Raw genomic sequence first — 13,191 nt, 5'->3', positions numbered from 1 at the left:
ACATCATCATCATCTGGACCCATGGAAAAGAAGCCCTTGAGGAATTCCACCATGATTTCAACAATTTCCATCCCACCATCAACCTCAGCCTGGTCCAGTCCACACAAGAGATCCACTTCCTGGACACTACAGAGCTAATAAATGATGTTCACATAAACACCACCCTATACCGGAAACCTACTGACCGCTATTCCTACCTACATGCCTCCAGCTTTCACCCTGACCACACCACACGATCCATCGTCTACAGCCAAGCTCTGCGATACAATCGCATTTGCTCCAACCCCTCAGACAGAGACAAACACCTACAAGATCTCTATCAAGCATTCTTACAACTACAATACCCACCTGCGGAAGCAAAGAAACAGATTGATAGAGCCAGAAGAGTTCCCAGAAGTCACCTACTACAGGACAGGCCTAACAAAGAAAATAACAGAACGCCACTAGCCGTCACCTTCAGCCCCCAACTAAAACCCCTCCAATGCATTATTAAGGATCTACAACCTATCCTGAAGGATGACCCAACACTCTCACAAATCTTGGGAGACAGGCCAGTCCTTGCCTACAGATAGCCCCCCAACCTGAAGCAAATACTCACCAGCAACCACATACCACACAACAGAACCACTAACCCAGGAACCTATCCTTGCAACAAAGCCCATTGCCAACTGTGCCCACATATCTATTCAGGGGACACCATCACAGGGCCTAATAACATCAGCCACACTATCAGAGGCTCGTTCACCTGCACATCCACCAATGTGATATATGCCATCATGTGCCAGCAATGCCCCTCTGCCATGTACATTGGTCAAACTGGACAGTCTCTACGTAAAAGAATAAATGGACACAAATCAGATGTCAAGAATTATAACTTTCATAAACCAGTCGGAGAACACTTCAATCTCTCTGGTCACGCGATTACAGACATGAAAGTTGCGATATTACAACAAAAAAACTTCAAAACCAGACTCCAGCAAGAGACTGTTGAATTGGAATTCATTTGCAAACTGAATACAATTAACTTAGGCTTGAATAGAGACTGGGAGTGGCTAAGTCATTATGCAAGTAACCTATTTCCCTTTGTTTTTTCCTACCCCCCCCCCCAGACGTTCTTGTTAAACCCTGGATTTGTGCTGGAAATGGCCCAACTTGATTATCATACACACTGTAAGGAGAGTGATCACTTTAGATAAGCTATTACCAGCAGGAGAGTGGGGTGGGGGGAGAGAAAACCTTTTGTAGTGGTAAACACCCATTTTTTCATGCTTTGTGTGTATAAAAGATCTTCTATACTTTCCACAGTATGCATCCGATGAAGTGAGCTGTAGCTCACGAAAGCTTATGCTCAAATAAATTGGTTAGTCTCTAAGGTGCCACAAGTACTCCTTTTCTTTTTGCGAATACAGACTAACACGGCTGCTACTCTGAAACCAATAAAATGTATCTCACCCCTATATCACTTGCTTATAAAACACAACTGTGCCTCGAAGATAATAGCACAACACTGACGTTTTAAATCAGTAGATCATTAACACAGTATCTGCATTCAGAACCTCTTAAGTTGATCATACAAAGTGAAGTTCAAGGTTTTCCACAGTCCAAAACCTGGACAAACATTTCCTCTCACTTAGTTGAGAATCACAGAAATATTGTTAATCAACGTAAAGACACAGAACAAGAAATTTTGCATTTATCTCCAAGCAGACTACAAACCATTCAGTGCTAGACTGCACTATTTGCATACTGCCATAATAAAAGGGATGGTACTCACACCCCTGCAGTGAGAACACCAGGGGTATTGTGTCTCGGTTGGACTGACAGGGAGTGATTTGTGTCATTCCTTTAGCTCAGGCAGCATACCACTGGGAGGAGCATCTGGCATGCAGTCCCTGTGCTCCCCTGAGTGCCTAGAGTTATAAAGCACCTGCACAAAAGTAGGGAGGGAGGGCAGGCAGGGAGGAGGGGGAGACTAGCATGAAGCCTAAGCTGTAGAACTAGCAAGAAGTTTGGTGACTGGCATCTGTGCTTCATGACCAGCCATTTTCAAGGTTTACTATAAACTCTGGAGATGAAACAACACAAAATTTCAAATTAGGGAATAACTGTCATAAATTGTATGACTTATACAAACAAATCTATTAAACCTGAGATACAAACACTCACCTCTACAGCATCTGGATGATATAAAATCACAAAAGGCAATGGTCCTATCCAAATTTTTAGCAGTGGTAGATTTTTGTATTCTTCAGATTTGTCTACCATTTGTTTAAAGAAATCTGTGGGGGGGAAAAAATCAATTTGAATAGGCCAAAACCAGAACTTCTGTAATCATGTAATTGATCATGAGTTCACCGTGGTGTTAGTTTTGCTACTGTGACAAAGCAAGTATTTTTTGCACTTATTTATTATTTTGATCATAGTAGCACAAAGGGGTCTCAGTCGAGATTGTTATAAATACTGTACAGACACAGGAATCTTGCAACTTAACTAGAAAGGACAAATGAAAGAGTATAAAGGAAATATTTTTATCCCCCTTTTACAGATGGGGATCCAACACACAAATAGGTTATGTGACTTGCTCAAGGAAGTCCATTGCAAAAGAAGACTATGACTTGCCAAAGGAAGTCTTGCCCAAGGAAGTCTATGGCAAAGCTAGAAATTGAATACATTTCTCCAGAGTCCCATTCCAGTGCATTAACACAAACCCATCCTCACACTGATTAATTTTTCTGAACAACATGGAAGATGGAATATAAATCTTGGGGGGGGAGGTAAGGATCATCTATTAAGTACAAGAGAACCTCTACTAATTGATTTTATAGACCTTAATTGAGTCCCTCTAAAATGGCACCACGAGCATCTGAGATAAAAGGGGAAATGAGATTGTGCAGATTAATAAATCTTTCCACAATAATGCTAGAGTCCCACATTCGAAAGAGATTTATACACAAAAGCCCAGAGGGTCACCACCTATTATAAACATTGCTGACACTTTCCACTGTAAGGCCTCATTTTTAGTTGCTTATAATTTTGCCAAACTTTAACAGTTTGCGTTGCAAATTTCCACGCCAGGTGCCCACCTCAAGCCAAATTTCAGCCAAAACCGTTCAGTTGTTTAAACAAGTTGAACAAGGCTAAGTACAAATATATTGTTGTTTTGCTCATGTTAAAAAATTCTTGAGACCTTTACTTTTAAATGCCTTAACACCTCCATGCAAGGGAATGGACTGTGTGTCAGGAATGTACCTTGTGCCACCCCAGTAAAAATCCACCCAAATTTGACCATCGTTAGCCTTTGAAAAAAACATTTTATACTTGTTCAATAGAGACTTGCTGGGTTTTAAAAGCTAAAAATCTCTGAAGATTCCTTCTTCACTGAGCATGCTTGAGTCTCTCACAGCTCCTTTGTGTGACCTCACATTTTATGTGCCATCCCTGCAGAGCAACTGGCTATGCTGCATCCCCTCCCCACCCTCACACGTGACCAGACCATGCATGTGCCATCCTCACAGAGTGACTGAGCTGCCTCCATCCCCTCAACAGCTCCTGCGTGGGACTGGACTGCACATGCCCTCTCCAGCCAAGGGTTACGAGGCTCAGAAGAACTTTCCCCAAAATGGCTGCTTCAGCCCAGCGTGCAACTGGGCACCACAACTCAGAGCAGGGAGCCTCTCTCTTCTGTGCTCTCTATGACCCTCCCGCTGGTACCCAGGCAGCATGGAGAAGGAAACTGCAGACGGGGAAAAAAGTCAGACGGGGGGAAGGAAAGGAGTAGATTGGGACAAGAGAGCTAATGAAACTGGGACCGAGGGGGAGAGAAACTCTTACTGGGATTGGACAGGGAATACTGGGCTGACTGGGCAAGGAGACTGGGAGCTAGGGAAGGAAGGGCATGTTGGGATTTGTTGGGTGGGGAGACAGGGACTAATTGGGCAAGGAGACAGGAATCATTGAGGGAAATGGGAAGATAGGGGACTAGGATACAGTTAGCTGGAGGGCTGGGTGGAGGGAGGGAAACTGGGACTGTCTGGCCACAAGACGGGGACAAGGAACCAGGGGGAAATGGGAGCAGGTGAGAGGAGAGACAGATCTGACAAGGAACTGGGGTGAGTGGAAAGAAGTGAGACTGGCTGGGCAAAGAGACTGGGACAAGGAGCTAGGGAGGGAAGAGAGAGATACTGAGAATGGATAAAGAATCCTGAGAGGGAGACTGGAGACTGATAGACAGTACAAGAGGGAGAGAAAAGGCATATCAGATGAGGAGCCAGATGGGAAAACGGAGAGTTGCTGGGCAAACAGACAACGACTGGATGTGGGGACAGGGAGAGATTTGGAATCATTGGGATATTTGGATTCAGACAGTGAGACCAGAGGGGAAGACAAAGACTGGCTGGGTAAGAAGACTGGGACTAAGATAAAAAGCCTGATAAGAGGTGACTGGGTAGGCAAGGAGGCCAAGGCTGGAACAGAAACCCAGAAGTGAGGAAGATATAGGACTAGAACAGGGATAGGAACAGGTTGGAGGGGACAGGGAAGAAAGGGATCAAAGCTTGGGGAAAACAGGCAGAAGAGTTTGTGGAGAACATAAGCCTCCAGAGTCTGGAATAAAAGCCAAAATTCCTGAATCTCATCATTCCTCTGTTGACAACAAATATCTGTGAAACTAACTGGCAAATCTGTGTCTCATCCCTCTCTAGTGCTGGCCCACAAAGAGATGACACTGTACTACTGCTATCAGATACTACATTAGTTTAAGTGGCAGAGGTCTGTGCAGTGGATTTAATGGTCTCAACCTTGCTGATGAACCATGTGGGTGTCAATACAATGATGGACTACATGATGGAATTTCTGGTTTTTCAGCTTGCTTTTTTAAAAATTCTGAAAATTACATACACACAAACTATGTTTAAAAACACTGTTAAGGTTACAAAGTCAATCACTTAAAAGTTAGGAAATGCCAGAATTAAGGTTCCCTGTGCATCCTTAAGAATATACATTATGATACAGTCTTTATCTACATGATCACATATTTTTTCCATGAGCCCCGTGCCTGATTCAGTGAATGGGATGGAGCTGCTCTGAGGATTAATCAGGGCCGTGTAAGTGAAGGAATCTGTGTCTGTAGGATCCCTGCCTCATATGTTATAGAAAAGGTGCATAGTTGGGGCTCTACCAAATTCACGGTCCACTTTGGTCAATTTCACGATCAGAGTACGTTTAAAATCATACATTTCATGATTTCAGTTATTTAAATCTGAAATTTCATGGTGTTGTAATTGTAGGGGTCCTTACCCAAAAAGGAGCTGTGGGCAGGGTTGCAAGATCATTGTACGGAGAGTTGCAGTACTGCTACCCTTACTTCTGTGTGGCTGCTGGCGGCACCACTGCCTTCAAAGCTGGGGAGCTGGAGAGTGGCGGCTGCTGGCCGAGAGCCCAGCTCTGAAGGCAGAGCTACCCGCAGAGCTGGGCCCTCAGTCAGCAGCTGCCACTCTCCAGCCACCCACCTCTGAAGGCTGCAGCGCAGGGGTAAGGATGACATGATCTGGTATTGCTAACCTTACTTCTGCACTGCTGCTGGCAGAGCGCTGCCTTCAGAGCTGGGTACCCAGCCAACAGCTGTCGCTCTCTGGCCACCCAACTCTGAAGGCAGCACAGAAGTAAGGGTGGCAATACCACAACCCGACCTAAAATAACATTGCAACCCCCCTGCAACTCCCTTTTGGGCCAGGACCCCCATTTGAGAAACACTGTTTCTTCCCTTCCCCTCCCGTTTCCCCTCCCCCATGTGAAATCTGTATAGTATAGGCTACAAGAACATAAAAGACCACATTTCACACGGGGGAGGGGACTTCACGGTAATGCTTTTTCATGGCTGTGAATTTCGTAGGGCCGTATGCATAGCAAATGCGGGCAAGAGGTTGCAGAAAGAGAAAGGAGGTTTAGATAGTGGAATTCTGCCCTGGAGAACTGCAGGTTAAGCAGGTCACTTAACCCAAATTTTCCACAGGTAGTCATTAATTGTGTGTTCCTCATTTTCTGGATGCCCAAACGTGGCCTGTTCAGGAGAAGTGCAGGGGCTCATAATTGCAGCTGAAGGCAGGGGACCTGTGCTTGAATATATAAAGTGTGATACATTGTTAAGTACTATAAAAAATCAGGTCTTCAGCATCTCAGATTGAGCACCTAAAATTAGTGGATATTTTTTACCTTAATCTCTCTGTGCCTCACTTCCCCATAATAATACCCCCTCACCTCACAGTGGTGATGCAAAAAATTAATTAATTAATGTTTGGGAAGCAGATGGATACTACTGTGATCAGTATCATAGAAGAGACCCCGAGGAAACTAATAATTCTATCTTTATAACAGAATTTGACTAGCATGCAGTAAATACAGCCTATGGCAACATACTGAACTATGGGGTTAAAACAAAACATTGAATAGCTGCTCATTAACTGAGCACTGTCCATCCTACATGCAGAATGACGCTGGGGTCCTATGGAAAATATAGTACGTGATCATGCAATTAAAGACTAGATCATAATCCTTATGCACAAAGAGAGCTCTTTTATGGTTCTATAGCCAACCTTAATTCTGGCATTTCCTAACTTTTGAGTGCTTGACTTGAAAACCTTCATAATGTTCTTTTAAAATAAATGTGTGTGTGTGATAGATATATATGTAGCAAATGCTGTCTAAGGCCCTGAACTTGCAAGGAATTCCACACAGGCAGCCGCCTGCACTTGTCCAGAGCAAATGGCAGGATTGTGGCCCTGGTGTAGTCTTTTAACCCACTTATGTCATAGTACAAAGTCAGAAATGACATGTAAAAAGAGCAGTTCAGCCAACTAGATCTTCATCAGAATGTATGGTACAAAACAAACACATTTAAACAACCCAGAACCTTGAAAATTTCCCTGGTACTGGCAAGACATTCCTACAGAAGCATTATTTATGCTTACCCTGATCAAAACAAAATTCTGCTTTTAAAGACACTCATTTGCTTTCCAAATAAAATACTGTAACATTTCCACATATGAGCCCTGTCTGCTCTGTAACTGGTTTCCAGGCCCTGGGCAAGGAATTGAAACAGGAAGACTTGGAATCTTCCCTAAGTGAGAGCTATTGATTTCCGTAGAATCTAAGATTTCTGCTTCTTGTGGTTGTGAAGATAACTTTCCAAACATGACCCAAGTATGATCTGATGCAGCATTTCCTGGTCTTTCATAGAATCATAGAAGATTACGGTTGGAAGAGAACTCAGGAGGTCATCTAGTCCAAGCCCCTGCTCAAAGCAGGAAACACCAACTAAATTATCCCTGGCAGGGCTTTGTCAAGCCGGGCCTTAAAAACCTCTAACGATGGAGATTCCACCATCTCCCTAGGGAACTCATTCCAGTGCTTCACTACCCTCCTAGTGAAACAGTGTTTCCTAAGAGCCAACCTATACCTCCCCCACTGCAACTTGAGACCATTGCTCCTTGCTCTGTCATCTGCCACCACTGAGAACAGCCAAGCTCCATCCTCTTTGGAACTCCCTTCAGGTAGTTGAAGGCTGCTATCAAATCCCCCCTCACTCTTCTCTTCTGCAGACTAAAAAAGCCCAGTTCCCTCAGCCTCTCGTCATGTGCCCCAGTCTGCTGATCATTTTCATTGCCCTCCGCTGGACTCTCCAATTTGTCCACATCCTTCTGTAGTGGGGGGCCCAAAACTGGAGCAGGTGGCCTCACCAGTGCCAAACAGAAGGGAATAATCACTTCCCTCGATCCGCTGGCAATGCTCCTACTAATGCAGCCCAATATGCCATTAGCCTTCTTGGCAACGAGGGCACACTGCTGACTCATATCCAGCTTCTCGTCCACTGTAATCCCCAAGTCCTTTTCTGCAGAACTGCTGCTTAGCTAGTCAGTCCCCAGTCGACAGCAGTGCATGGGATTCTTCCATTCTAAGTGCAGGACTCTGCACTTGTCTTTGTTGAACCTCATCAGATTTCTTTTGGCCCAATCCTCCAATTTGTCTAGGTCACTCTGGACCCTATCCCTACCCTCCAGCATATCTACCTCCCCCCATCTTTGTGTAATCGGTGAACTTGCTGAGGGTGCAATCCATCCCATCATCCAGATCATTAATAAAGATGTTGAACAAAACCGGCCCCAGGACCGATCCGTGGGGCACTCCGCTTGATACTGGCTGCCAACTAGACATCGAGCTGTTGTTCACTACCCATTGAGCCCAACAATCTAGCCAGCTTTCTATCCATCTTATAGTCCATTCATCCAATCTATACTTTTTTAACTTGCTGGCAAAAATGTGGGAGACCGTATCAAAAGCTTCGCTAAAGTCAAGATATGTCATGTCCACTGCTTTCTCCATATCCACAGAGCAGTTATCTCATCATAGAAGGCAATCATGTTGGTCAGGCATGACTTGCCCTTGGTGAATCCATGTTGACTGTTCCTGATTACCCTCCTCTCCTCCAAAATGCTTCAAAATGGTTTCTTTGAGGACCTTTCTAAATCAACAGAGAGATTGTGCTGGTTAGGCTTTTGGAATGGGGAAGAGCTGCCACCGTTAGGAGAAGGGTTCCGTGTGTGTAAGTTTGTAGGAGGGCTGCACTTCCCACCTACTGGAACAGAGGCTTGAGTGCAGTCTCACCTCCTAAAGCAAGATCCATGGGAGTATTCAGCCTCCCAAATAGAAGGCTCTTTGGGTGTAGGTGGGGACATCAACAACACCCCATCGCCCCTTAGAAACAGTTCAGTGGAGAAGAGTCTCTCTTGCTATAGCAACAGAGGAGGAGGATGCTAAGTCCATCAACCACAACCTACCCCAAGAAGAGTTTCATCTAGCTCCCAACACAGACACAGCTGTCTGTTGGGATGGCCAGAGGGGCCCCAACACAGGGCTCTGTGCCGAAATGTCTGCTCATAGTTTTAATTGGCCCTCACAGGAGTTTGATTAAAGAATAAAGGACCCCTGGGTCTTTGAGGCTCTTGAGGTGTTAGTGCTTCAAAGCTCCACCCTCAGAATACCTATGCTGGCCTGGTGGCTAATTGAAGCTGCTCTTTGTGAGCACTTGTGCACCAACTGGGACCCAGTGCCTCTAGATGGCTTCCCTGCCCAAGTGTAAAAGGTCCAGGCCATTGTAGTTTCTCATGGTGGCTGTGCTGCAGCAAAGAGCTCTGGGGCAGCTTGGAACTTTAAAGCTCCCCTCTACAAGGCCTGTGCTGGCAGCTGTTGGGCCATGGAGTGGGAGGTGCTGAGAGGAGCCAATGTGCCCCGCTGCATTTGCCTTAGCTCCAGCAGGTAGGGAAGGGTCCAAGAGGTTACATAACAGTTATATATAATGTGCTACAAATGGACTTTGTGTTGTTTCTCTAGTAAAAGAGTTGTGGCAGATGTACATTAATTACACATAATATTTACATAAGATACTAAGTCCAGGAGTTATATAGTGTTATAAAATGTAGACTTCATATTTTACAGATAGAAGAACACAACGTGAAATACAGCTCACAATTTATAACCTATAGTACATCTATTATACTTCTGTTTTGCCACAGAAACATTTTGCAGATGGAAGACCATATCAATCTATATTTTAATGAAAATTCTACAAGTGTGAGAAGGGCAGGACTGGGCCTTACATTTAGCAAAAAGCTAACAATAAACCAGATCAGCTACCTTTTGGGATATCCAGACACCAGATAAAATTCACCATATTAGGTGTTTAGTTGTTGTAAATCAGCAGCACTCCACTGAAGACACCGGATTTACACCAGCTGCAGGTCTGGCCTATTGTTTTCCCAAATGACATCAAAAAGAAAAAACTTCACCAGCAGGAGCATTAAACCTACATTTATAGTATTGTCTTCTTCAGCACAACCACCACACCCACCCTGCAGCAAAGTTAAGCAAAAAAATAATCCTTTTTCTTCATTCCACTTCAGGTATAACTTACCTGAAAGATCCCTTTTGTTAAAAAAAATCAAGGCTCAATAATACAGCACAAAAGCCCTTAGTTGCACAGGTACAATAAGCACAGAAATCCATGCATATTGATATTTTTACTATCTCACTGGGGAGAAAGGCACAATAACTTCAGCACCTTAAGACTCATATGAATATAGGTGTATAAAAAGTCTCACAGTAGAAAAAGAACTAGTAATGTCCGATTTGTCTTGCAAATCAGAGGAGCATAATGAATGGATTCATAACACTGTAATGTGGAACTGTTCCAGTTTTGCATAAATACTGCATACACTTTGAAAGTTTGTTCTGAAACAACAATTCCTATGTACATAACAAGCTCATCTAATTATGTAATTATCCAGCGCTTTAGCATAAGACTCCTTTACCGTAGAATCTAGTGGGAAAGCATGTACCATGGCAGTTGTTTTTAAATGTATTAGCCATAAAGAGGCTGACCAAGGGTCTCTAAAGTTTCACTGAAAGACAAGAAATGGATTTCAAAGCATACAGGGGTGGAAAGGTAGCTTCTGAAAAAGGTAAACTTCAAAATGTCCTTTTGAACTCTTGAAAGTTAAAAATATTTGACATCAGTTAGGAAATATCTGGTAAAAATCAAAACAAACAATTCGTCCAAGTTTAATGTTACGTTTGGACCAAGACAGATGGGGAGCTGAAAGCAACACAGCTGTCTGCCGGGTAGCTATTATTCCGGCTGCAAAAGAGAAACTAACACAGAAGGAGGCTTTGCAATGGGGAGGGGAAGTGCTCAAATAATTAAAAGGACAGGGCATCATAATTAAGAACTGGTTTTCATGAAACAAATTATAATCAATTTATAAACTCGTTGGAAATAGCGGGGGGGGGGGGATACCCCAGGAACCATAAAGACCTGTCAGAGGTTTCTGGGGGAGGTTTGGTTGGTAGAAGTAGAGTCTCGGTAATACTGCCTGTCTGTTTTGCCTGGATCTAGAAATGCAGCAGGATGCTGAGCAATGAACTGTTTTGTTTTTGTTTGCAGCTTGGAAAAAATCCTTTAACCCAGGACCAGCTCGCTCCTACTCTGTTATTCTACAACACCACCACCACTTAGTGATGGGGCCAGTCCAGCTCCACTGCTGCAAATCAGCTCCTATTTCTACAGCCCCTGGAAATCGCCAGCCACTTCCCGAGCACTTTACTAATGTCTACACCGCTGTACGGCCAAGTTGGCAGGGCTGATCCCCAGGGCACTGCGGTCACCCGGGAGAGAGGGTGCTGCAGGCAGCAGCTCCAGGAGGGAAGAGGGGTTTGCAGGCACACCCCCGCCCCCCCCCCCGCTACGTGTCTGGGCGGCCGTTACCTTCCCCTTTGCGCTCGAAGAGCAGAGCATTTCCCAGCAGCGGGTAACAGGGGCTGAGCCCCGGAATCGGCTTCAGCGCCTTCCACTTCCCCAGGTAATCCGGCAGCAGGCGGAACGTGAAGGCTGCCAGCAGCGTGAAGAGCAGAGTGACGACGCCAGCCCCCCAGTAGAGCAGCCGGTCCCCCTCCTGGGGCAGCTGCACAGCCCCCATCGCTGCCCCGACCCGGCCACTGGGCGTGCACTGAGCCACAGTCCTGGGGTGCTGCACCGAGAGTAGGACCCGGACTAGGGCTCCAGCCGAGGGCAGTGGAGCCCAGGGGCGTGGCCCACTGCAGTGGGGGGAGAGGCCCAGGAACAAAGGAGTGGGAGGGCAGGAGGGATCCCCAGAGGCTGCATGAGGAGGGAGCAGAGCAGCGAAGGCATAGGTGTTGGAACTAGAGGTGCTGGGGGAGCTGCCACACCCACTGGCTTAAAGTGGTTTCCATCACATACAGAGTTTACAGTTTGGTTCAATGGCTCTCAGCACCCCCACTTTACAATTTGCTCCAGGTGCCACACATACCCTCGCCCAACATCGGACCGCCCCCCACTCCCCTGATTTCCTATGGCCAGAGCTCCCTCAGACCTGCTATGCCCAGTGCCCCCCCACAGACCCTGCCACAAATGCACAGCGCCCTGCACACCACCAGTCCTACCCAGCACCCCCCTGCCCACAGCCCCACCACAACTGCCCAGCGCCCCACACAGAACCCCCACTCCCCAGTGCTCCAACACACAGATCTTCCCCGCTCCCTCACCGCCCAGCACCCCACGCCCATGTCTCCCAAAGACCCACTCCCCCATGCCCTGCCTCCTGGCCACACTCATTGGCCCTGATGGGAGGCAACTGTGTCTGCCAGGATGAGCTGCCAGTGCAGCCAGGGCTGGTTGCGGGGTGAACAATCACTCCAGCCCCCCAAGAGTGGCATGTTCAGCCAGACCAGGGCCTGCCCCAGCCAGCCTCCTTCAGGAGCCACTTGCCTGGAAGGGCCCAGCCATGTCCCCCACACTGCCGCCCTACAACTGGCTGAGACTGGCCAGGCTTCTACACCAGTCCCAGGTGGCTCAGCTCCAGCGAGACAGGTGGGGCCGCACAGGTGGTGGGAAGCGGAGACTGCACAGACCCAGAGGTGCACTGGCGCCTGGCCAAGGGGCAGAGAGAATCATAGAAGACTAAAGTTGGAAGAGACCTCAGGAGGCCATCTAGTCCAACACCCTGCTCAAAGCAGGACCAATCCCAACTAAATCATCCCAGCCAGGGCTTTGTCAGGCCAGGCCTAAAAAACCTCTTAAGGATGGAGATTCCACCATCTCCCTAGGTAACCCATTCCAGTGCTTCACCACTCTCCTAGTGAAATAGTTTTTTCTAATATCCAACCAAGACCTCCTCCCCTGCAACTTGAGACCATTGCTCCTTGTTCTGTCATCTGCCACCACTGAGAACAGCCAATCTCCATCCTCTTTGGACCCCCCTTCAGGTAGTTAAAGGCTGATATCAAATCCCCCCTCACTCTTCTCTTCTGCAGACTAAATAAGACCAGTTCCTTCAGCCTCTCCTCATAAGTCATGTGCCTCAGCCCCCTAATAATTTTTGTTTCCCTCTGCTGGACTCTCTCCAATTTGTCCGCATCCTTTCTATAGTGGGGGGCCCAAAACTGGACACAATACTCCAGGTGTGGCCTCATCAGTGACGAATAGAGGGTAATAATCACTTCCCTCAATCTGCTGGCAATGCCCCAACTAATGCAGCCCAATATGCCATTAGCTTTCTTGGCAACAAGGGCACACTTCTGACTCACATCCAGCTTCTCATCCACTGTAATCCCCAGGTCGTTTTC

General features: G+C 46.4%; 1 protein-coding gene across 1 annotated transcript in view; it reads right to left on the bottom strand.

Annotated features, from left to right (window-relative positions):
• Window positions 1-11,599, bottom strand: part of LOC102938005 (cytochrome P450 4V2) — a 68,541-nt gene extending 56,942 nt beyond the window's left edge. The window contains exons 1-2 of the mRNA XM_043545815.1: window positions 11,315-11,599; window positions 2,167-2,279 (exon numbers count right to left, since the gene is read on the bottom strand). Of these exons, the coding sequence (XP_043401750.1) occupies window positions 2,167-2,279; window positions 11,315-11,525 (324 nt within the window). The 5' untranslated portion in view covers window positions 11,526-11,599. The remainder of the gene's footprint in view (window positions 1-2,166; window positions 2,280-11,314) is intronic.
• Window positions 11,600-13,191: the final 1,592 nt, after the last annotated feature.

The sequence above is a fragment of the Chelonia mydas genome, chromosome 4 (assembly GCF_015237465.2).
Source record: "Chelonia mydas isolate rCheMyd1 chromosome 4, rCheMyd1.pri.v2, whole genome shotgun sequence".
NCBI classification, from domain to species: Eukaryota; Metazoa; Chordata; order Testudines; family Cheloniidae; genus Chelonia; species Chelonia mydas.
Note: the sequence above shows the minus strand (reverse complement) of the source record. Positions and strands in the feature narration are given on the sequence as shown.